At 45.5% G+C, this 25,790-nt stretch overlaps 1 protein-coding gene across 1 annotated transcript in view; it reads right to left on the minus strand.

The window, feature by feature from the left end:
* The window catches only part of DPY19L3 (dpy-19 like C-mannosyltransferase 3), a 51,051-nt gene extending 43,560 nt beyond the window's left edge, over positions 1 to 7,491 (minus strand). The window contains exons 1-2 of the mRNA XM_066583926.1: positions 7,292 to 7,491; positions 44 to 174 (exon numbers count right to left, since the gene is read on the minus strand). Of these exons, the coding sequence (XP_066440023.1) occupies positions 44 to 137 (94 nt within the window). The 5' untranslated portion in view covers positions 138 to 174; positions 7,292 to 7,491. The remainder of the gene's footprint in view (positions 1 to 43; positions 175 to 7,291) is intronic.
* Positions 7,492 to 25,790: the final 18,299 nt, after the last annotated feature.

Here is a 25,790-nt window from a genome sequence, read left to right on the forward strand (position 1 = left end):
GGCTGTTCGGACATGAGGATATTTCTACGATACATTTACTTACCGGATGAACCTTTCACATTTGGCTTTGAGGTTTTGTCAATGTTGTGCGTTTGTTCAGATGTGCTGACTCTCTTCCTCTGTCGCACGGTAGTCATTGTGCCAACAACCTTTACATAATTCTCTGACGGATCCCTGCAAAACAGAAGATGATATAACTAATGACCCAACAACACTCCTGACCTGAGAGCGGTGGTCGGCCACACTAACGGTCTCCTCGTTAGTATACAGAGGTGAGTGGATTGCAGTGAAATGTATCTATATAGAAAAATAAAGTTGAATCGCTGTATATAACAAGAAAAACTTCAGAACTGCATTTCATGTTTTGATTCCAACTATTTTCAAGATCTCTGCTTGCTGGCAGTGAAAGACAGGCTGCTGTGCATAAATGTGCACAGAATGCTGCCTCCGTGAATACAGCGGACTCATAACGACGACTACTCATCTAGATAACATGTTAGTCGGAGGTTGAACAGCGATACAGGTCACATGACCACGATTTACTTGTAGCGAGTCTTATGCAAATCACGCTCGTTTATCTTACAACATTGGTAGCTGCAAATCTTAGTGTGCTTTTAGAGGGCAAGGTGATCGATCATAGTTGAGCGATCACCTTGCGCTCCAAGGGGGGCCGCTTGTCTTCTGCATCCAGCTGTTCTCTGCTCGGAGCGCCCGGCTGTTATACAGATGAGTGCTCCGAGCGGGGTATGAAGAACACGGCTGGACCGCTCTGTTCTTCATACCCCGCCTGTTATCAGGGAGCGGGATAAAGCTGAAACAATAGTATAACTGTATCCCGCTGTGATTCCCTGATAAGGCCATCGTCCCGGCTCGATCATTTTATGTCTCATTTAAGAGACATAACGCGGCTCTATTCTAGCATCTGCGGACGAACGCCCGGACACCCACTAGCCCACCAGGGATTCAACTCAAGTGAACGTGACTCAACACAAGGCTCCATGGGGAGTGAAGTTGCTTTGAATCACCAGGGGTCTGCGACCAGAATGCTAAACGGCTCCTATGTATACTATACACACTACATACATGTATACCGCCACACGCCGATCTGACTGGTACTGTGTAGGTAGGTCTCCCCTGTGGTCGGAGGGTTGCGGTGTGGACTCCACAAGACCTCCGATGGGTCCTCTGTGATCGGACAGCTTTCTCTATCACCACCAGGACCGTTATCAGTAATTCGTCCTACAGCTGCTCTTCTGTTGGGTTCCGACCAGACGGGCGGTCTTCACCCCCCGCACATCAATGAGCCTAGGGCACCAAGGACCCTGCTGCCACTCACCCATCCATCCGTGGAGCACTTTTGGTAGGTACTAACCACTACACACCGGGGACACCCCACAAGACCGGCCGTTCTGGAGATCAGATCCTTACGATATCTTCACGCCGTGGATTTCTGCCGCAGAATTTGGCGCAGAATCCACATCCCGTTCCTTTTGATGTAAATCCGTACCGTCGTTTTTTTCGTGGCGCTGATTTTTTTTTTTTTTCTACACATGAATTTCAAATCTACATGTGAAAAAAACAAGTCACGTGACAATTCTTCACATGGATTCCATGTTGGGCAAATCTCTATGCGGAATGCCTATTAACCCCTTAAGGACCAAGCGCGGTCAATACGGCGCTTGGTCCTGGGCTTTACTCCCTGCCGATAGATGTACGACGCGGGATTAAAGCAATCAAGCAGGGGCAGATTGGGTCCTTGGCTGTCAGACACAGCCGAGGACCCAGAGGAGAAGGGACAAGCGTTTTTTTAACCGCTCCTGCCCTCTACTTTCCCGGGTACATAGTGCTCAGTGATCGCTATATACTAGAGCGTGAAAGTGGAAGTGCTTCTTTCACCACACGAGCAGCCGATCACGTGATCGCCAGGATCCCCTGGCACAGCAGAGCTGGAAAAGTGTGAAATAGAAAAAAAAAAGACAATCTGAATTTCCCTCAGGGGTCTTATATGACGTCATGGGGGTCTTATATGATGTCATGGGGGACATAAATGGTAAAAAAATAGTTACAAAAATAAATAACAGAATAAAATAAAAATATATAAACATAAAAAAGAAAACGACCCGAAGCCGACGCCAACCAAAACCGTACATATTATATATCAAAGCGTCTGAAACAAAATGAGAAACCCGTTCCTGTATTTTATTTTTGCGTAAATATACTTTTTTTTTTTTTTTTTTTTAAACTATAATTTTTTTTTTAGCGTTTTTTCAGCCTTTTAACCCCCCAAAATGGAAAAATAAATATATATGTGTAAATAAAAGAAGGGTCGCCCTGTGGGTGGATTCAGACTAACGTATATCGGCTCGGTTTTCACGCCGAGCCGATATACGCCGTCCTCATCTGCAGGGGGGGGGGGGGGGGAATGGAAGAGCCAGGAGCAGAAACTGAGCTCCCGCCCCCTCTCTGCCTGCTCTCCACCCCTCTGCACTATCTGCAATGAAAGGAGGTGGGGCAGGGGCGGGGCTAAGTTCCCAGAATTAGCTCCGGCCCCCGCCCCTCCTCATTGCAAATAGTGCAGAGGGGCGGAGAGGAGGCAGAGAGGGGGCGGGAGCTCAGTTCCTGCTCCTGGCTCTTCCATCCTCCCCCCCCCCCCCCCGCCTGCACATGAGGACGACGTATATTGGCTCGGCGTGAAAACCGAGCCGATATACGTTAGTCTGAATCCAGCCTAAGTGTCAAGAAAAAAAAATACCGCAAAAATAGTCTTAGTAGCTGAAAGAAATAAAAAAAGTAAAAAAACAAATAAAATCGGGCAGTAAAACCACCAGATGGGCGACATCCCTAAAACGTGTCTGGTCCTTAAGGGGTTAAACCAGTGTGCGGCTCTGCGACCAAACCCTCGTCGGATTCTGCCACAGGAACAGATCTTTCCTGCTTCCAGCACATCATCTTCAGGACCGGACTGATCCTGCCCCCAACCCCTCCCCCGTGCAGGCGCCATTGTCAGACGAGCACATTACCGCTCCGCACGTGGTCCAGAGAATCGTGGCAAATGGGCATCCATGTTCCCGCCAATTCTGAGCGCCGGCGATGCTTTCTCTTGAGGATAATCTCGCCTGGCATCGAAGTTAAGAGGACTTTCTAAAGTTAAAGACGCATCGCACAAAAATCGCAAGAAATGCGATAAAAAGGAGGGAAACATGGCGGATAAACGAAACCAAACAATCGCAGAAGGACACGGGGCGCCGCATCAATGAAAACATCGCAAACGTGAAGGAAACGACCGATATAATCATCGGCTTCATAGTTCTGCTTTTTTCGTTCGCATCGCATGAAAATCACGCAATTTTATCCCCCGTGTGAACGCCCGCTTATACAGATCTAATGTAGATCCGCGCATTCAGTCACATGGCCGTATCGTTCACATCCATTTTCTAAGAATGCAGCAGGACCCATTTTTTTTTTCCGTTTTTCCTCCGTATTGGTATTCTGTCGGGCGAACACGAACCAGGATGTCCGGCGGACAGTAAACCAATGACAGCAAATACTGATGACAACATAACGCGGATCGCTAATACGGACCGCGATGGCCAGCGGACAGTAAACCAATGACAGCGAATACTGATGACAACATAACGCGGATCGCTAATACGGACCGGGATGTCCGGCGGACAGTAAACCAATGACAGCGAATACTGATGACAACGTACCGCGGATCGCTAATACGGACCGGGATGTCCGGCGGACAGTAAACCAATGACAGCGAATACTGATGACAACGTACCGCGGATCGCTAATACGGACCGGGATGTCCGGCGGACAGTAAACCAATGACAGCGAATACTGATGACAACATAACGCGGATCGCTAATACGGACCGCGATGGCCAGCGGACAGTAAACCAATGACAGCGAAGACTGATGACAACGTACCACGGATCGCTAATACGGACCGGGATGTCCGGCGGACAGTAAACCAATGACAGCGAATACTGATGACAACGTACCACGGATCGCTAATACGGACCGGGATGTCCGGCGGACAGTAAACCAATGACAGCGAATACTGATGACAACGTACCGCGGATCGCTAATACGGACCGGGATGGCCAGCGGACAGTAAACCAATGACAGCGAATACTGATGACAACGTACCGCGGATCGCTAATACGGACCGGGATGTCCGGCGGACAGTAAACCAATGACAGCGAATACTGATGACAACGTACCGCGGATCGCTAATACGGACCGGGATGTCCGGCGGACAGTAAACCAATGACAGCGAATACTGATGACAACGTACCGCGGATCGCTAATACGGACCGGGATGGCCGGCGGACAGTAAACCGATGACAGCGAAGACTGATGACAACGTACCGCGGATCGCTAATACGGACCGGGATGGCCGGCGGACAGTAAACCGATGACAGCGAAGACTGATGACAACGTACCACGGATCGCTAATACGGACCGCGATGTCCAGCGGACAGTAAACCGATGACAGCGAATACTGATGACAACGTACCGCGGATCGCTAATACGGACCGGGATGTCCGGCGGACAGTAAACCAATGACAGCGAATACTGATGACAACGTAACGCTGTGATCAGTTCCGGTTATATCTGCATTTGGAGCCTCCGTGGCAGATCCAATATGGACGCCGGGCAGATAAGTCTTCTCTATGGGAGTCTTACATTCGCTAAAATGCTGGAAGAACGAGGAGAAGAACGAGGAGGAGGAGGAGGAGAACGAGGAGAAGAACGAGGACGAGGAGAACGAGGAGAAGAACGAGGACGAGGAGAACGAGGAGAAGAACGAGGACGAGGAGGACGAGGAGAACGAGGACGAGGAGAACGAGGACGAGGAGAACGAGGACGAGGAGAACGAGGACGAGGAGAACGAGGACGAGGAGGAGAACGAGGACGAGGAGGAGAACGAGGACGAGGAGGAGAACGAGGACGAGGAGGAGAACGAGGACGAGGAGGAGAACGAGGACGAGGAGGAGAACGAGGACGAGGAGGAGAACGAGGACGAGGAGGAGAACGAGGACGAGGAGGAGAACGAGGACGAGGAGGAGGAGGAGGAGAACGAGGAGAAGAACGAGGACGAGGAGGAGGAGGAGGAGAACGAGGAGAAGAACGAGGACGAGGAGGAGGAGGAGGAGGAGAACGAGGAGGAGAACGAGGACGAGGAGGAGGAGGAGGAGGAGAACGAGGAGGAGAACGAGGACGAGGAGGAGGAGAACGAGGAGGAGAACGAGGAGAAGAACGAGGACGAGGAGGAGGAGGAGGAGGAGAACGAGGAGAAGAACAAGGACGAGGACGAGGAGGAGGAGAACGAGGAGAAGGACGAGGACGAGGAGGAGGAGAACGAGGAGAAGAACGAGGACGAGGACGAGGAGGAGGAGAACGAGGAGAAGAACGAGGACGAGGAGAACGAGGAGAAGAACGAGGACGAGGAGGAGGAGAACGAGGAGAAGAACGAGGACGAGGAGGAGGAGGAGGAGGAGAACGAGGAGGAGAACGAGGACGAGGAGGAGAACGAGGACGAGGAGGAGGAGGAGAACGAGGAGAAGAACGAGGACGAGGACGAGGAGGAGGAGAACGAGGAGAAGAACGAGGAGGAGGAGAACGAGGAGAAGAACGAGGAGGAGGAGAACGAGGAGAAGAACGAGGAGGAGGAGAACGAGGAGAAGAACGAGGACGAGGAGAACGAGGAGAAGAACGAGGACGAGGAGAACGAGGAGAAGAACGAGGACGAGGAGAACGAGGAGAAGAACGAGGACGAGGAGAACGAGGAGAAGAACGAGGACGAGGAGAACGAGGAGAAGAACGAGGACGAGGAGAACGAGGAGAAGAACGAGGACGAGGAGAACGAGGAGAAGAACGAGGACGAGGAAAACGAGGAGAAGAACGAGGACGAGGAAAACGAGGAGAAGAACGAGGACGAGGAAAACGAGGAGAAGAACGAGGACGAGGAGAACGAGGAGAAGAACGAGGACGAGGAGAACGAGGAGAAGAACGAGGACGAGGAGAACGAGGAGAAGAACGAGGACGAGGAGAACGAGGAGGAGGAGAACGAGGAGAAGAACGAGGACAAGGAGGAGGAGAACGAGGAGAAGAACGAGGAGGAGGAGAACGAGGAGAAGAACGAGGAGGAGGAGAACGAGGAGAAGAACGAGGACGAGGAGAACGAGGAGAAGAACGAGGAGGAGGAGAACGAGGAGAAGAACGAGGACGAGGAGAACGAGGAGAAGAACGAGGACGAGGAGAACGAGGAGAAGAACGAGGACGAGGAGAACGAGGAGAAGAACGAGGACGAGGAGAACGAGGAGAAGAACGAGGACGAGGAGAACGAGGAGAAGAACGAGGACGAGGAGAACGAGGAGGAGGAGGAGGAGAACGAGGAGGAGGAGGAGAACGAGGAGAAGAACGAGGACGAGGAGAACGAGGAGAAGAACGAGGACGAGGAGAACGAGGAGAAGAACGAGGACGAGGAGAACGAGGAGAAGAACGAGGACGAGGAGAACGAGGAGAAGAACGAGGACGAGGAGAAGAACGAGGACGAGGAGAACGAGGAGAAGAACGAGGACGAGGAGAACGAGGAGAAGAACGAGGACGAGGAGGAGGAGGAGAGCTTCGTTAAAACGAACAGGTCTGTGCGCCCCGGGGATTCTCAGTTGCCGCCCCTATTGCGCCGATGCGAACGGCGTCACGGTTCTGGTTTTTACACCTTTGATTTAAACGGCCATTTAAAACAAACAAGCAAAAAAAAAAAAGGAAAACAATCGGAAAACTTTTAATTTACTTCCATTCCATTTTTTTCAAGGCACGAGTGCGGCGCTATTTCTTCCCTTTAAAAAACAGAAACCGAACGGAAGAAAACGGAGAGTTGTTTGTTCGCTTCGTGTTTTAAAAAACCCAACGCATTGAAACCAATGGGAGGAAAAAAAAACGGACCCGCCTATTTCTGTCCCGGGGTCGCTCACTAGTAGACGAGCGCGGTGCAGATCCGGAGTAATTTGCGCTGTAGATTTTGATGCGTTTTCCCCGCTGATTTCGGCGCCAATTGCTGCGGTCCGGTCCGCGGTGGATCAGCGTAATGGAAAATACGCATCAATGCGGCTAAATGTGAACAAACCCTTGATATGACGCCTGCGCCCCCCGTCAGGGCTCACATACATGTACACAGACAGCACATACATGTACACAGACAGCACATACATGTACACAGACAGCACATACATGACAGTACTATATAGCGAGTACAATAGGGCCCCCCTCACACCCACCTGTCACACAGCACACCCCGCTTCCAGCCGCTTCAGGCACTTGGACTGCAACGTCTGAGGCCTCCTCCGCCCGCGGGCTCGCCTGAATCCCACCCGTCAATAAAGGGAGCTGATGTCGGCGCCGCCGTCTGGTTTCCCTGGTAACCACGCTAGGCCTCATCACCGACCCCTCGGGCTGGTTTGGAGGCTCTCCGAGAGCTCTGTCTCTCTATTGGTCGGATCCTTACAAGGGAGGGCTCGTCACCTCGGGGGGAAGCTGGGAATTGTAGTTTGTATCACTGTTCTCAAAAGACACTTGGCGTGCAATAAGACTACAACTCCCAGAAACCCTCACAGCTACCATCTGGAAGCGGTTCCAGCCAATCAGCGGCATTACTGAATCCATCCAGCGCGTTAGGTTGTGCAGTATAGTATCCAGCGTTACAGAGTGCCGTTGGTCCCTGCAGCAATAGTGACCCCTCCCCCCTTCACCCTAATAGCGCCCACTATAAACACCAGCTTGTCTCAGAGCTCCGCTGATGGAACGATGACGAAGTTATGGGACTTTGCACAATAAAAACCCTTTTTTGCCTTTTTTTTCTTTTTAGAGCGCTGCTTTCAAACATGGAAAAAAAAAATTTCAAAATCCCCAACAAAACATACAATTTTGATATTGTCATAATCGCATCAATCCACCGAAAAAAAATCACCGTGTTATTTATGCTGTAGGATTAACCCCTTAAGGACACTGTCCTTTTTTTTTCTTTTCATTTTTATTTTTTATTCCCCCTTTTTAAAAAATCGTAACTCCTCCATTTATCCACCGCTGTCGCCGTAGGGGGGCTTGTTTTTTTTTTTTGTGGAAACAGTTGCAGTTATCAGTAGTGCTATTTAATCTACCGTATAACGTACGGAAAACTTAAAAAAAATTCTAAGTGGAGTAAAAGGAAAAAACAACGACATACCGCCATCTTTCAGTGCGTCTTGTATCTACGGCGCACAAACTGCAACAAAAGGGACCTGATAACTTTATCCTCCGGGTCGGTACGATTACTGCGATACCAAACTTGTGTAGTTTTCTTTTTTTTTGCTGTACTACTTTTTCAAAGACATTTCATTTTTTTTCATTCTTTTCTGCCGCCATCTTCTGCGCACGATAACCTTCTTATTTTTCCATCGACTTAGTTGTGTGGGGCTCATTTTTTTGCGAGGCGTCCTGTAGTTTGCACCATTTTGGAATACATTTGACTTTTTGAACGCTTTTTAGCGCATTTTTTCTGGGAGACACGGTGACTCAAAAAGTTTGCTTCTGGTGTTTTTCTTTTTTTTTTTCAGACGACGTTCACCGTGCGCGGTAACGAATGCGTTTCTTTGATAGTTCAGACTTTTACGGACACGGCGATACCAAATATGTATTTTTGTTACATGATTTAAATTCCTTTATTATAGATATGGCAAAAGGGGGGTGATTTAAACTTGTACTACTTTTTTTTTTTTTTTACAATTAGTAAAACTTTATTGATCTGATTTTTACTTTTTCTTTTTAGCCCCCCCCTATGGGACCACAACATGCGATGCTTTGATCGCTCCTGCAGTATGACGTAATGCTATAGCATTACATCATACTGCAATCTGACAGGCAGTCTATCAAGCCGCCCCACGGGGATGGCTTGATAGGCAGGCTGCTGAGACAGCCCTGGGGCCTTTCAGGAGGATCCCGGCTGCCATGACACCCGCATGGCTCCCTCTGATCTCACCGTGGATTTAAATGATGCTGTCAGAATTGATGCTATCAACCTGAACAATCAACTTTAACCCCTTAGTGACGCAGCCCCCTTTTTTCCCCCTTTTCATTTTTCCTCCCCCCTTTAAAAAATCATAACTCCTTTATTTATCCATCGACATCGCTGTATGAGGGCTTGTTTTTTGCGGGACGAGTTGTTGTTTTCAATGGTGCCATTTAATGTACCATATAATGTGCTGAAAAACTTTTTAAAAATTCTAAGTGGAGTAAAATGGAAAAAAAAAAACAACATTCCGCCATCTTTCAGTGCGTCTTGTTTCTACGGCGCACAAACTGCAACGACATGATAACTTTATTCTATGGGTCGGTACGATTACTATGATACCAAACTTGTAAGGGTTTTTTCTACTGTACTACTCTTTTTTTTTTTTTAAAGAGATTTAATATTTTAAAGTTATTTTCTGCCGCCATCTTCTGCGCGCAATAACGTTTTTATTTTTCTGTCAACGAAGTTCAGCAAGGGCTCATTTTTTGCGGGATGTCCTGTAGTTTCTGTTAGTACCAATTTGGAATACGTACGGAATATATTTTAATTATAGGTATGACAAAAGAGGTGTGATTTAAATTTTTATTTCTTTTTTTTTACAATTAAAAACTTTATTGATCTCACTTTCACTTTTCTTTTAAGTCCCCCTGGGGGACTACAACATGCGATGCTTTGATCGATCCTACAGTATGACGTAATGCTATAGCATTACGTCATACTGCTATTTGACAGGCAGCCTATCAAGCCACCCCATAGGGATGGCTTGATAAGCAGTCTCCTAAGGCAGCCCTGGAGCCTTTCAGAAGGCGCCTGGCTGCCATAACACCTGCACGGCTCCCCCGTTTCACCGCCTGGGGCCGTATGGGACCACAGAACATCATTTGGGGGATTTAAATGCCGCTGTCAGAATTGACAGCGGCATTTAAAGGGTTAATAGCTGCAATTGGCTGCGCGGCCGATCGCAGCTATTACCCACCGGTGTCAGCTGTAATAAACAGCTGACGCCCGCGCTGTATGAAGAGAGGTCGCCCCGCGACCTCTCTTCATAATCCCCCGACACTCCAGGACATAAATGTACGCCCTGGAGCGGGAAGGGGTTAAAAAAAAATCTCTGTATTTTCCCATGTTTTTTACATGCATTACCCAAAATCAATGCATTTATACGATATTTAGGCTTTATACACGGTTGTGTGCATGAGGCCTGAAATGTTTTCTACAGATAAGCATACACAAGAAACCAGCAGCAATAAAGGGGCTGTATCAGACTAGGAAATCATGGCTGCTTTCTTCCAGAAACAGCGCCACTCTTGCCCAGGGGTTGTGTGCGGTACTGCAGCTGAGGCACATTCATTTGAATGGGAATGAGTAACCGTACAAGACAAAGTCCATGGACAGGAATGGAGCTGTTCTAGTAATAAAGTGGCCATGTTTTCCTGATCTGATACAACCCTTTAATGATTTTGACCATTTTCCTGAGAATCTATCAAGTAATGTGTGGCGTAACAAATATAAATACTTTTCTTACCTTGAATACCACGGCAACTACCACCAATATAGATGCGGAATATCGGAGTGTGTTGGTCTGGAAAATAATGCATTCTTGTAAATTAATGGCCTCCAACCTGTGGCTCTCCAGCTGCTGATTAACTACAACTCCCAGCATGATCTAACAGCTGCAAAGAAATGCCAACTATCACTTGTTTCTAGGAGATCTTTGAAGTAGGACTATGCTGCCATCTAGTGCATAGAAGAGGAAGCACAACCAATACATGAAGTATTGTTTTATATACGGATCTCCTGCAGTCCGAGTCAGAATCCCCCCTGGATAATATGTTCTGGAGGTTGATGAACTAGGAGTAAACTTGGTCACAGCGAGTCAGGATGGCACAAAACTCCCATACCAGCTCGGATAGGAGCTGTTCCTCAAGAATGTCATAATGTCTGAATTTTTTTTTTTTTTTTAAAAAAGACGACCTTAAAGGGGTTTTTGGGGACTAAAATATAGATGATCCATCCTTAAAGGGGTTGCACCATAAACAACTCATCACCTATCTACAGGGTGGGCGATAAAAGTCATCGCTGGGGGTCTCACCACTGTGACCCCAAGAAAAGGGGTACAGTGTTCCCCTCTTCTCATCACTGTGGGGGACTGCTGCACTTACCGCAGTGACATCAGATTGAATAGAGCTGCACATGCATAACCGCACTCCATTCATTTCAAAGGCACATGGGAAGAACAAGCTCTCCGCCATCTCCAGCAACCCTATTGAAGATGGATGGAGTGTCACCGCCCATGTGCGACCACCGCTACATTCAATCTCCAGTAAGTCCACAGTGAGAAGGAGTGGGGACATCGGACTAACACAGATCAGACTTATCACCTATATTGGGGCTGTACCAAAGACGACACGATAGATCAGTGTCCAAGCATTGGGGTCCATCGCTATGGACCCCAGCCAATCAGCTGTTTGAAGAGGATGCAGCACTCCGGTGAGCGCAGTGGCCTTTTTGCAAGTCAGTGACATCACGTTCATTCGTCATGTGCCTTATGTGCAGCCCAATCCCATTCAAGTGAACGAGACCGGTCGGCTATACCGGGCACAGCCACTATGAAATGAACAGTGCTGTGCCCGGTATGCAGTGAAAAGGCTGCAGTGCCCACCTGAGTGTCGCTGACACTTCTCTTAGCTGGTAGCTGGGTTCTCAGGCACTGGTTCCGCCACAATATGATATTGATGGCCTATCCTGAGGATAGGCCACCAATAATATAGACCCAGAAAACCCTTTAAAGAAAGATATGCATGGCAGCATAAATGGTGCAATAAAAATCCAATAGTATACTTGACTCATCCATGAAGAGTAGCAACTAGAGATGAGCGAACGTACTCGGTTCGGGTGTTTTTGGACTCGAGCACCGCTTTTTCCGAGTAACTGACTACTTGGATGAAAAGATTCGGGGGGCGGCGTGGTGGAGCAGGGGGTAGCAGTGGGGAACAGGGGGGAGGTCCCCCCCCCCCCACTCCCCTCTGCAACCCCCTGCGCACCCCCGGCGCCCCCCGAATCTTTTCGTCCGAGTAGTCAGTTACTCGGAAAAAGCGGTGCTCGAGTCCAAAAACACCCGAACAGAGTACATTCGCTCATCTCTAGTAGCAACGTTTCGACCATAACAGTCTTTCTCAAGCTTAAAAAACATATATATCAAATAAGCTTGAAAAAGACTGTTATGGTCGAAACGTTGCTACTCTTCATGTAGGAGTCAAGTATACTATTGGATTTTTATTGCACCATTTATGCTGCCCCGCATATCTTTCTTTAAATGTTAATCCGGAGCCGTGATTTGGGCTCCATTGCACTGTGCATTAATATTACCTTGCTGGGAACGGCTTTCAGGTTGTGCTCCTGGTATATGTTCTTTTTTTGAGAAAACCCTTTTAAGTGACCAAACAGAGATAATCCCTCCCATCCTGAATGCTACTGCTTACGGGGGTAACCGTGGCTCAACACATCTTGTAAAATAATCACTATGGTCTTCTTCCTCTTCATCCCCAGAGCCCGGGATGTTCTGGTAGAAGAATCTGCAACAGAAATCCCAAGTGTGAAAGAGGGAACTGCCGTAAGGGAATCCCGCTGCCCTGAAGAGGGTACTTGTCTATAAAATGTTTAGGTCGGGGATACAGGTCACATTCACATGATGCTGGGACCCAACTACCCAGCAGAACATTGTCCATCACAATGCCCCTGCCTGCTTGGCTTCTTCCCATAGTGCAACTTGGTGCCATCTCCTCCCCATTGAGTGGCACATCCGGACGCCCTCTATTGCTCCAGTTCTGATGTTCCCATGCCCATTGTAGACACTTCTGGTGGTGAACAGGGGCAGCATGGGCACTGACTGGTCTGCAGCTACACAGTCCCAAACAGTGAACAGCAATGTCCTGTGTGATCTAACATCTCTCTATCACCACCAGCAGAAATGGTATCATTTTGACCTTTAGTAGTTCTGCTGCAGGATTGGTCCGGACAGGTTAGTCTATGCTCCCCAATCAATGATCATTGAGTGTCCATGACCCCCTCACTGGTTCCCCAGTTGTCCTTCCTTGGACCACTTTTGGTAGGTACCTGCCGTTCTGCTGATGCTGACCAGTCATATACACCTAACAATTTGGCCCTTGTGACTGTTATTCAGATCCTTATACTTCTTCATTTCTCCTACTTCCAAAATATCAACTTCCAGAGCCAACTGATCACTTGCTGCTTGATAAACACTAAGTTGCCAGAAGTTTTGGGACCCTTTGGGACATCAATCCTGTGCTGTCAGGTGAAGGCTGTCACAGAGTTTCTACGGGTCCAACAGTTACCAACCTGTGATGTATCCAGTGGCAGACCGCAGGGACCACTTATTTCCAGCTCCCCCAGATCTTGCACTCACACAAGGTGTAGCCCAAATCACCCTCTGAATGGCCTAGAACGCGCTAACACACTTCGCTGCCACCACTGACCGTTTGACACGTATGTCAGCCACCTCGGTTTCCACCAGCCGACACATGACTTACACACTTCGGCGTTATGGATATCTTAAAGTGTTCAAGGACAACTAATACAATTTAAAGCTTTATTCTAAAAATTGTTAACAGGGATTAGATAAAAATATACAAGGTTTTTGTTTTTTTTGTTTTTTACAGGAGGGTAAAGAACTACAAAAACACACAAAATAGTATGAAAACAAAAAGGGATAAAATAATAGAAAACATCAGTCTATGGAGTTGTTTCAAATAGTCCTGGAACAGGGGATAGGCCAGCATTAGATACCATTTCTGGATCTAAGCATTTGGGCTGGGGATCCCCCTTAGGTTTTAAGCCTTTTTCGAATCACCCCGTTTACATCATCAATGGGCTGGCTATGTATATGTGCAGATCTTCCAGATGGACCCCAATTTAAAGATTTTGTTCATGTTTTCCTAGGAGGCACTCCAATAAAGAAGCTATTGCCACCAAGCTTCATATGATAAATTTACCCACTTGTGGATACCAAACATGATATGCGACAGATGATTAGCTTCACAGGTATGCAATTCTGTGGGTAGAGGGTCGTACAGCAGTGGGAGTAAATGCACTATGTCCGTGGTACACTCAGTATTACATTAATAACAGTATTATGTCACAATGCCACAAGGTCTGGGTTTGTGTATTGGACACCAGATGGGAGACAATGGTGGAGAGATAGAAACAACTGACATTTCCCTTATATCTTGGTAACTATCTTAACATCACAACAAAGAGTTTCTTGGCTGGTCCTAGAAAGAGCAAGGGACACCAAAGACTCCTCCAGTAAAGCTGTGAAAGGTAGTGGAATGGATATTGATGAGCTTTGCTTGGCAAGATCTGACTAGATCCATTTAACTTTCCCCAGACCAGAAAGGTGGGAGAATTACATGGAAATATGGGTAGCAATCTACCAGTATCATTACATCACAAAAGGAATAAGCACATTGGATGTGTATTAGGTATTAAAGGAGAGGATCACACAGGTATATCCCAGTACAGAAACCATCAGATGCCCCAGGTGTAGACCTGACAACAGGTTATGATGGTGGGAGTCCACTGTTGGCCATGTTATTGGGAAATGGAAGCCATGCAGTGTGTGCGGTGCCGCCACGTTCAGGGAGACCCCGTAAACTGACAGAACATGGACAACAAAGCCTTGTATGAGCTGTGAAGACATCACACACATCGTCTGTCCTCTCGCAGGAGGTCTCACAGGACATTGGAACATTCATGAGCACCAGAATCATCCATAGGGAACGGCAAGTAAAGGGTTACCATTGATGAGCGGCTGTACAGAACATCACAGCAGTGAATGCACAGTGGCGTCTGCGATGGAGCTTAGAGCGATGGACTGTAAGTTAATGGAAGCAAGTAATGTGGAAAGATGAATCACAGTCCATCATCTTCCAATCAGATGGCAGCACTTGGGTATGCTGGTTGCCTGGAGAGCAGTTTCCACACGACTCCATAATCCCAACAGTGAAGTTTAGAGGAAGTTATGTTATAGTGTGAGGGAGTTTCTGCTAAGAAGGACTAGGACCATTGGTTATTGTGAAGTGCACCCTCAACACCAATGGGTACAGAGAAATTCAAGACAATGTGGCATTACCTATGTTGTCGCAATACTTTGGTACAGCTCCGTGTCTCTACCAACATGACTGAGTACCCTGTGATACAATATACAGTGTTGAGGCTTGGTTAGAGGAGCAAGACATCTGCAAATGTCATTGACCAGCCCAAAGTCCAGATCTCAATCCCAAGATTGAGCATCAAGCATCTTTGGGATAAACTAGAACAGTGTATCCGTGCATGCCCATCATCCTTTGCATCACTATCCGAAGCTCTCTAAGGAATGAAGGCAAATCCCTCCACACATCTATGGGAATTTACTGGAAAGCAGCCTAGGAGTGTTACTGCAGTCGTTAAGGCCAAAGGTATGGGCCCAACACCATACTGAAAAATGTGAAGAAAATCAAATTTTATCACCTTCTGTGTGTCCTAATACGTTTGTCAACATAGTGTATCTTCTTGTCACCAGATAATCAGTGTTATTCACTTCACCATTTAGTGGTTTAACATTATGGCTGATCAGTATAAATAGCTATAAAACATTATATGTTCATGGTAATAGCTCACAGAAGAGGAGAGGTGCATCTCGTCAGGAATGCCAATAGTGGAAAATGCAAGTCCCTCTATGGATGAGTCGAGTACAAGGAGCACACATGGAGATTGATGTACAATACTAGTTTATATATGAAAATCTGGTAAGTAGAAGACATCTCACCACTGACCTAATGTGTTCCATAGAGATTGAGGTTTGGTCATACTCCCCCCAAACCATAAAACAGCACGTAGAGCTCCTGGTGAGGAACCTTCTGTTTCTTTACTTCCAAAACGTCATGGATACTCTGCTTGACACAACACTCACATAAGAATGGCTCACGCAGCTGTACCATTGCCTTCCGGTTGGCGCAAAACAGGCCTGTTATGTGCCAAAGTCATAAAGAGGTTTATGATTTAGAGAAATAAAGAGTTAGCAGAAAGCTGCAGATCTTTGTCTTAAAGGTAACATGTCACCACAACTACATTATGGGGCTCAAAAGGTGAGGGAACAGAAGTCCAAGGACCTGTGGATGGACCGGGTGCCTTGTTCCTGCACTGTGTCTCTGCTAAACTGGTGTGCGTAGTGTGACTTTCTTTCAGATGGCTCAATGTATGCGCTCTTTCATAGAGATCAACGAAGGAGTCTGCAAATACAGCCTTGTGAAAATAATCAAGCTTGGCATTTTCCAAGTTTCCTTTCACCTTTTTAGATTGCTCTGGTAGTTTGAACAATTTATCCACAGCTTGGGTATATCTCTAAGCTCCTGGATTTGAGCTTCATTGCTCCCCCTCACCTCGGAATACATGGCACTGTCAGCGCATGCCAGCACAGGTCCTCCAGCAGCCTCTAGTGAGCACCGAGCCATTGGTCAGGTGACTCTACTTCCGTACCTGACCAATGGCTCTGAATTGATCAGACTTGGTCTTGGGAGTTCCTCCTCTATGTTGATGTCGCTAGGTTCCGAGAGTTCATACTCCATGTTGATCCCGCTGGGCTTTGGGAGTTCTTCAACAGTTCTTGGATGGAAGTGCAGCTCCTCGTACACCCAGTAATCAACGCCCAGGTTTTTTGTAGGCACGCTAAGAACCGGTTCGTTCCTGGTTTCTTAGCTCTTCTTGGCCATCACGGCTATCATTCTTCTCTTCTAGTATTTGCTCGATCTCATCAGCTTTTTCCTCTAAATGACTTGTCTTCCTTTTTGCCTTCATTTTATCACGAAGACAAAAATATAGAAAATACAAAAATCCACGAGGGATTGCCGCACTCACAAATCCTATTACAAAATATTCACTGAAAATATAGGATTCTAACAAATGTTCTGGTTTAATTTAAATGCTACAACCTCTTCTTCGAAATCTGCTATGATCTCAATAATTCCTGATTGCCACAATGCCTTTATGAGAGTCTGGACACCATGGGTAAACTATATGTTCCCTTCACAAAACACATCATTCATTTCCCTATACATTGCTGCAGTAGTAACACTAACACTATGGGCGTTATGTTTTGCATCGTAACGTCATGAGAGACGAAACCTCCATCCCTCCCCATACATTTTATTTACCTTTATTCCCCAAGCCTTTAATAATTGTAGGTTAGGCCAGGTCATTATTTGATGGGTGACCCCATAATGGTGTCAGAAATCCAAAATACAAAAGAAACACATCTATTAGAAGCACAAATCAATGATTTATATTTTCTTGTTATACTATATTTGCATCGATATGAAATATGTCATCAGTGTTCAGTTATTACTGTACTCTGCAAAAATAGAAAATACATACAAAAAAATATATAACTTTTAACCCCTTAACGCCACACGGTGTAAGTGTACGTCCTGGCTGCGGGGTACTTAACGCAACAGGACATACACTTATGCACTGTGGATAACGTGAGATCAGAAGAGCTCCCATTCCATCAGGCAGCGGGAGCCGGCTATTACTGATAGCTGACCTCCCGCTGCAACAGCAGGGATGCATAAGGACAGCAACCCCTGCTGATAGCCCATTACATGCCACGATCCACGTAGATCGCGGCGTGTAAAAGGGTTCAAAGAGTGAGCATGCTCTCCCCCCACTTACCACTCCCCCCCCCCCCCCCCCCCAAGAAAAAAAAATGAGGCAAAATGATTTTTTTCATTATGCCTCCCAAAAAATGCAATAAAAGTGATCAAAAAAGCCATATGTACCCCTAAAACGGTACTCATAAAAGTACAGCTTGTCGTGCAAAAAACAAGCCCTCATAGAGCTTTGTTCATGGAAAAATAAAAAAAGTTATTGGACTTTGAATGCGATTTAGAATTTTTTTTTTCCAAAAAAAGGGTTTTCATTGTGAAAAAGTGTAAAAACCTAAAAAAAACAAAAAGCAGACAATTTGTAATTGTTGTCATACGAACCCACAAAAAAAAAAGTGTATTGCGTCATTTATGCTGCATGATTATTGCTGTAAACGAAAACCCAAACAATTGTAGAATTGATGTTTTTTCTCCTGCTTACATAAAAAAATTAATACGTTTTACTTTTTGGTCTATTAAAAAAAAACTACAGTTCGCCACGCAAAACACAAACCCTCATATGGCCATGTCGATGGAAAAATAAAAGACGAGGGATTGCTATGTCAACCGGTCGCCAGTTAGTGGCGTTTATGTCTGCCATGGCTTGCCATAGGCCGGAATAGTGATAATAGACAGCAGGAGAGAAGATCTGCAGTTACTATCTGAGAAAAAAACCCAAAACTTTATGCACACTTCCCCCTTTCTTTATAAAAAAAAACATTGAAAAACCACACTGTATATCGTCATCTCTGTAACAACCTGTACAATGAGTTGACCATATATATATATATATTTTTTTATTTTTTTTTTAATTCTGTTCCCAAAAATAGGAATTCTGTCCTACCATTAATTCAGTGTCCATGCAATCCATCATGACAGAACTGCTGGAGGATGCCCCTCAACCTGTGCAGGGACAGGAAGACTATTTGTAAGTTATTTGACTTCTTCCCATCTGATAGATTTAGCTGAGAAAAAGTCTGATTGAGCAATAGAGAAAACCTGCCCCCATGGTTTAAATGCTACTCGATTGTGCTGCAGGTGCGAGATTAGCAATTGAGGCATCCCTCACAACATAAGATATACATCGATAATGCACATTTGGGGATTAGATTAGGGCCTCTAAGCTTCTTTAACACACTAGAAGAAACCAAAGAAAGCTCACATAGTACACAGTGTTAAGTAAAATGGTTTAATCTCACCTATCTGAAGTCACACATGGGCTGTAGGGTGCCCAGCTCTCCTGTTTGTCCAGGTTCTGGCTGATGACTACTCTACTACAGACCACTCAGGAGAAGAAAGCAGCAGACTATTCAGCACTAGTTGAATATCGGCACCAGTTTTTGGGCATCTGACATGGCTCTGCTGTCTGTCAGAGGCGCAGCCCCCCCCCCCTTTTTTTTTATACATATAAACAATAATGTTTATTAGAGGTTGTCCAGGAGGATCACTCACAGCTTGCTGGACTTCCACATTGCCTTCATGGCTGTCCGTGAGACTGCTAGGGCAAGCCAAGCCTTTACTGTTCTTCAATTGTAGGCTAAATACAGTCCACTTCCTAGTTAGAATCATAGAATGGTGGAGTTGGAAGGGACCTCCGGGGTCATCGGGTCCAACCCCCTGCTCAGTCCAGTATTCACTAAATCATCCCAGACAAATGTTTGTCCAGCCCTTGTTTGAAGACTTCCATTGAAGGAGAACTCACCACCCCCTGTGGTAACCTGTTCCACTCATTGATAACCCTCACTGTCTAATATCTAATCTGTGTCGCTTCCCTTTCCGTTTCATCCCATTGCTTATAGTCTTTCCTGGCAGTAGGGAAAATAAGGCTCTATAGCAAGACTCCTTATACTGCAGGCACGCCTGTGCTGGAGTGTATGCCCCATACTGGGTGTACATCAATGAATGGTTGTGCACTGTCAGTGATTGGCTGAGCGCTCAGCCAATCAGCACAGCCCTTTCAGGAGGCGGGGATTTTTAAATCCCCACCTGCTGAAAGAGCTTCACAGCAGTGCCGGGGAGCCAGCCGGAGGACGTGCCCGAGCAGTGGAGAGGACAGTATAGAATTTTTTTTTCTCACCAGCTAGGGATGATTTTCAGGGAAGGGCTTAAATTTCAAGCCCTTCCCTGAAAATGATCACTGCGGGGGAAGGGGGGGGGGGGTTGACACCATTGAAAGCAATTGGATAGCATCCTGGACTTCTGCCCCGGCGGGGATGAAGGAAACCCCTGCCACGGCTATGGCAGAAGTCCGTGATGTACTCCCTATGTTTTCAACGGGGCTAGCTGGCCCCATTGACAACACTGAGCGATACGCAGAGGAGTATGAAACCATTGGCTTGGTTTCATAATCATCACTCTTGCATCGCTAGAAAAAGTATCACTAGTGGGTAGGCACACTGACGGAGTCGTTTCGGATTTTTTTCCAATTGATTACCCAGCCCAGAGCTTGAAGAAGCTAGATGGTTATTACTAGATGAGAATTTGAGAGCCCTTTGGTTTGGGCTACAATCAGGCTGTTGTCTAAATACGGAATTATTATAATTTATTTTTTCCTTAGGATGACAACTAGTTCTGCTATTATATTTGTGAAGATACGAGGAGCAGAAGATATCCCAAAAAGTCGACACGAACTGAAAATGATGTGCCTCTCTCCCCATTTTGGCAAATCTGAGGAATTGCTGAGAGTCAGGTTGGATCGGGCCGTGGAAATAAGTGTCCCTTAAATCTATCATTGCGATAGTAAAGTTTAATAAAAGGGGCCGTTATTATAGGGTTTATTGATTGCACCTGGAATCTTCTGTACTTGACCGATTTGTTCAGAATTTTTCAAGATTCATAAAATCATTCCAAAATGTTTGTTTCTTGATAAAAAATAATTTTGAATAGTGGCCCGCCTTTTGCTTGTATAAAAGGGACTGGAACTGCTGTCTCCAGTTGTAGAAAATCCTCTTTTTCCTGTTGTAATAGAGTTATTTGGGATGAAGGGCAAGATGTTATGAAATTTTGAGGAGTGAGAGAAATCAGCTCTAGGTGGTAACCCTCCTTTATAAATGTTTAAAGTTCAGGCATTCTTGTAGAGCGAAGCCCACTTCTCTGAAAAGGCCTGCAGTCTTGCCCGTACCGGCGTCATTACTTTAGTCTTTAATCACGCTTTTGATTGGGGGTTAAAGAGGAGGTTTCGTCCTCTACCCCCTTTTGCAGAACTCTAGTGTCCTGCTTTTCCTTCACCTCTGCTAGTCTCTTGATTTTGCCCCGAGGTACGAAAAAAAGAAGCCCTTTTTTGTAGGTCATTCCTGAGGAAACCTTTTTTTTTTCCTCCTGTCTGACGCCTTCTCCAGGATTTTATCTTGATTTGATCTGAATAGAAACGGACGTGGAAGGGCAAAGAAACACAACTTGTTTTTTGACACCATATGGCCCTGACAAGGATTTAAGCCATAAAACCCTTCTAGGGGAATTTGACATAATTGTGGTACGTGCCGATAACTTGAGCAACTCTGTTGCGTTTACCCAAGAAAAGCTTGTGGGCTTCTTAAGTAGTGAATCTAGAATCTGTTCACAAGAGGCTCAGTTCTGGATATGTAATTGAAATTAGTTTAACCCCTTAGTGACCAGGCTTTGCTTTTTTCCATTTTTGTTTTTTCCTACTCCCTTTTAAAAAATCGTAGCTCCTTTATTTATCCATCGATGTCGCTGTATGAGGGCTTGTTTTTTGCGGGACGAGTTGTATTTTTCAATGGCACTATTTATTGTACCATATAATGTACTGAAAAACTTTTTAAAAATTCTTAGCGGAGAGAAATGGAAAAAAAAAAACGACATTCCACCATCTTTCGGTGCGTCCTGTTTCTACGGCGCACAAACTGCAACAAAAACGACATGATATTTTTATTCTATGGGTCAGTATGATTACTACGATACCAAACTTGTATTTTTTTTTTAAAGATATTTAATTTTTTTCAATTATTTTCTGCGGTCATTTTGTGTGCGCAATAACTTTTATTTTTCTGTTGACGTAGTTGAGCAAGGGCTCATTTTTTGCGGGATGTCCTGTAGTTTCCGATAGTATCAATTTGGAATACATACAACTTTTTGATCGCTTTTTATTGCATTTTTTCTGGAAGACAGGGTAACTAAAAAAGTGTATTTCTGGCATTCTTTATTTTTTTTTTTCGGACGACGTTCACCGTGCAGGAAAAATAATGCACTAATTTGATAGATCGGACTTTTACAGACGTGGTGATACCAAATACATATTTTTATTTTATGATTTAGATTTTTTAGTAATTGATATGGCAAAATGGGGATGATTTAAACTTTTATAACTTTTTTTTTTTTACAATTTAAAAACTTTATTGATCTTTTTTTTTACTTTACTTTGAAGTCCCCCTGGGGGACTTTAACATGCGATGCTTTGATCGCTCCTGCACTATAGCATTACGTCATACTGCTTTTTTACAGGCAGTCTATCAAGCCACCCTGTGTGGATAGCTTGATAGGCAGTCTGCTAAGGCAGCCCTGGGGCCATTCATTAGGCCCCCGGCTGCCATGACACCTGCACGGATCCCCCGATCTCACCGCGGGGGGGGGGGGGGGGGGGGGGGGCGTGCTGGACCCCCAAACAGCGTTCGGGGCATTTAAAGGGTTAATAGCCGCGGCTATTGCCCGCGGGCGTCAGCTGTAATAAACAGCTGATGCCCGCGCTGTATGGAGGGAGATAGCGGCGCTACCTCCCTCCATACACATCCTGCAGCTGCAGGACGTAAAAACACTATAGGGTGGTCACTAAGGGGTTAAGACATTAAGAGTCCTAGCCACGCCAGAGCATCTACTTTTGGAATGGCCTCCCAGTCCTCCAATGAGAAGGGATAAAGTCTCTTAATTCCTTTCGGAATGGAAAAAAAACCAAAACAACTATTTCAGGCTTGTTCCATTCCTTCCTAATAAGTTTGTGAACATTCTTGTGGACTAGGAAAGTGTGTGTTTAGGTCTTTCTCCCAGGCCACCAAAGATCTCATCCTGGATGGTTCTATGCTTTTTTTTGGCTCATCCGTGTTAAGAGTAGCTTTAGTTTGTTTACATCATCTGGATTGAATAGGAATTTTTGTAGTCCTCTTTATCAGAAGAATCTTTAAGATTTTCCCCCTCCTCAACCTCAGAGAATATTACACTTTTTCGGAGTCTGAGTAATTACCAAAACTACTTGTGCTCTTGACCGCTATTGGAACAGAAGAAGTAGATAGCATAGTATTTTGAGATGCCAAAGTGGAGCGGACTTCATCTCTAATCAACACTTTAATACAATTCATCGTTTCCAGACTTTTACTGCCGATTACCAGAACGGAGGTCTCATGTCTTTGGGAATGACTGGAGCGGTAGGGTGCATGCTTGGCCACCACTCCCGTCACTTTAATGCGACCGGAGACATCTGAGCATGCGCACTACCATTCCATTAATTGCTAGTCATGCCAGTTTTAGCAGTCGGTGGGGATTCCAGATGCCATACCCCCAACGACCAGGTACTCATTCCCTCTTCTGTAAATGGGGAAAGCAATATATTTCCAGAACACCACTTTTAGCTTCGAACAATATCTTTGTACTCTTGAACGTCAGAAGCAGAACACACAGACAGACTTAATTAAAATGTGTTTATTACCAAAATACAATATGAAAGTCAATATGTGACAAACTTTTTGTAAAGCAAAATAAATTATTCTAACATTTTACAGTATCTTCCATTGTAGTTGAACTATTAAAGGTATTTTATTTTAACTCCTTGCCCCGTACAGCAGCTGCCGCAACTAGAAGGCGGACAGTCTGGTATCTTAAGGCAAGCAGAGGGCGAGCGTTGTGAGATATAATGTATCAAAACAGGAGAAGAAGCCGTTATATGGTCTAGAAGTGTCAGTTTATGAGAGCGGAGAACTTTGGCTTAGCAAAGGGGGAATGAAACAATATATTGTAGTGTTACATGATTCTGCTGGAAGAGTCACCGGACTGTAAAGACGGAAAGCATTCAGATTCATCGGAGCACCATTATTTGTTTTAACTCAAAATGACAACACTGCGCTAATAATAAGAAAAAAACACATGACAGAAGACACGAGAGGACTAAAAGCAAACTAAAAAAGTTTAAAGCTGGCCATCGACATGACGGGTGTCAGCGACCATTCGGCCGAAAGGTCTCAGCATCAACTCTCCCATAAACAAAGATTTAGGAGGGCTGAAAACATTTGGTTGGTATGGTATAAGTGGCACATCTGGCACCACTGATCTGTTGGGCATACAAAAGGGCGATAGTTACCCAACAGGAGAGGTGGGGAACCCTTGGCAGTACAAATTAGATTGTCAGTGGATCATAATCAGCAGAAAAGTGTAATGTCTATGGCCAGCTTAAGCTACATAGATAAATAGTAGAACGTAGCAAGCTACAAAAATCAGATGCAATCAATAGCGCTTTATAGGATTTAGGATTAGGGGAAAAAAAACATGGAAAGCTTTTTTCCAAAAACTGTGCCACATCTGTTCACACGGTGTGTGTGGTATTGCAGCTCAGCCTCATATACTTTAATGGAGTTGGGCTGCAATAGCAGACAAAGTGTGGCGCTGTATCAGGATGAAAAGCAGCCATGTTTTTCTAATCCCTTTAATTGCAGTCTCTGGAGGAGCCATAATCACAGTCTAATTTTATAAAACATTCTTCTTTCTGGCATCAGGAGCCCGCATACACTACAAATACGTTCCAGTCTATGGAGGCGACTCCATATCAGACATTTTCTGTATTGTGATCAGGATACTGGAAATCAGTACTTCAGACCCAACTTATCATAGAATTCACTTAGTTGTGATACAAGATTACGGTTTACTCAGCAGCTGCTACGAAAACAGCGCCACCTTCAGGTTATGAACACATACAAAGCAGAAAATATTTACAAGTGGGGAGATAGAAGGGACAATTTTACAAAGAGCATTGCTAAGTCAGAAGAGGCGTTGTCACCCTGTAAGAGGTTCTCCGCTTTGGACAATCCTTGTTTAATAAAAAAAAGGGTCCCTTGACAATAAGCAGATCAGAGTCTTCCTTCTGGGACCCCAGCGATCAGCTGTAATCTGTGGGTAAACCTGGCAGTAACTGCTCAATTTCTCTACAGTGCCACCACTGGAGAAATGAAGCATTACAGTGTCCACAGACATCGATAAGTTGTGCATGTGATGCAGGACAGGACAGGTTGTAACTGCTCTCCCCACTTGCCAAAAGAGGAGGATCTTGAACAGAGGACCCCCTCTATTAAATTGGATTACCCTTAAAGGGTGTGTTTTCTACATTGGACAACCCTTTTGAATTCCATTTGGCTATTAGCCTGACAGCCAGTAGAAGGTTTACTACCCCAACATTAACATATAGGGAACAGAATTCTCATGCTGGATTGGTTCTACTTTTTGACTGCACACAGTGGATGCGGCCCACATGAGTGTGCAGATTACTGAAGAGGACCCGCCGTGTTAGCAGGGCTAGCGGCATAGCTCTACTGCTGCGGCTCCGCTGAGTCCAACTAAGTTTTTCCTTTAAAACCCCTATATTCTCTCCTGTACGGTCTCCTCATATTCGTCGCTGTGAATGTGTCAAGTGTAGGGGGGCTATTCAAAGTGCACGATTATGGTATGAGCAATTGTTAGATTGCCAGTTGGATCTTTCCCGCAGACCTACAAAGCAGTGCCTGCTGCAAATCCTTTCGTGTAAATAGGAGTCGCAACGATTCACTGGAAAAAAAAAAAGTAGCAGTAGTGCTGACCAGAGCAGTCGTTCGTGTCGGAAAGCATGATCAAAACTACCCAATTATTGTCCAATGTAAATGAATGTCAAGCGAACAATTGCTACGTCACCGGATTGCATGTTCATTCCAATTTATCTTGCCGTGTAAAAGGACCCTAAAAAGGTATCTTTACACGGTAAGACTGCCAGGCGCATTCGTGCCAAACAGCCGTATCAGCAACTATGCTTTTTACACAGGAGCAGTAACGCGTTCAAGTGAA

Source organism: Eleutherodactylus coqui, chromosome 11 (assembly GCF_035609145.1).
Source record: "Eleutherodactylus coqui strain aEleCoq1 chromosome 11, aEleCoq1.hap1, whole genome shotgun sequence".
Taxonomy (NCBI): domain Eukaryota; kingdom Metazoa; phylum Chordata; class Amphibia; order Anura; family Eleutherodactylidae; genus Eleutherodactylus; species Eleutherodactylus coqui.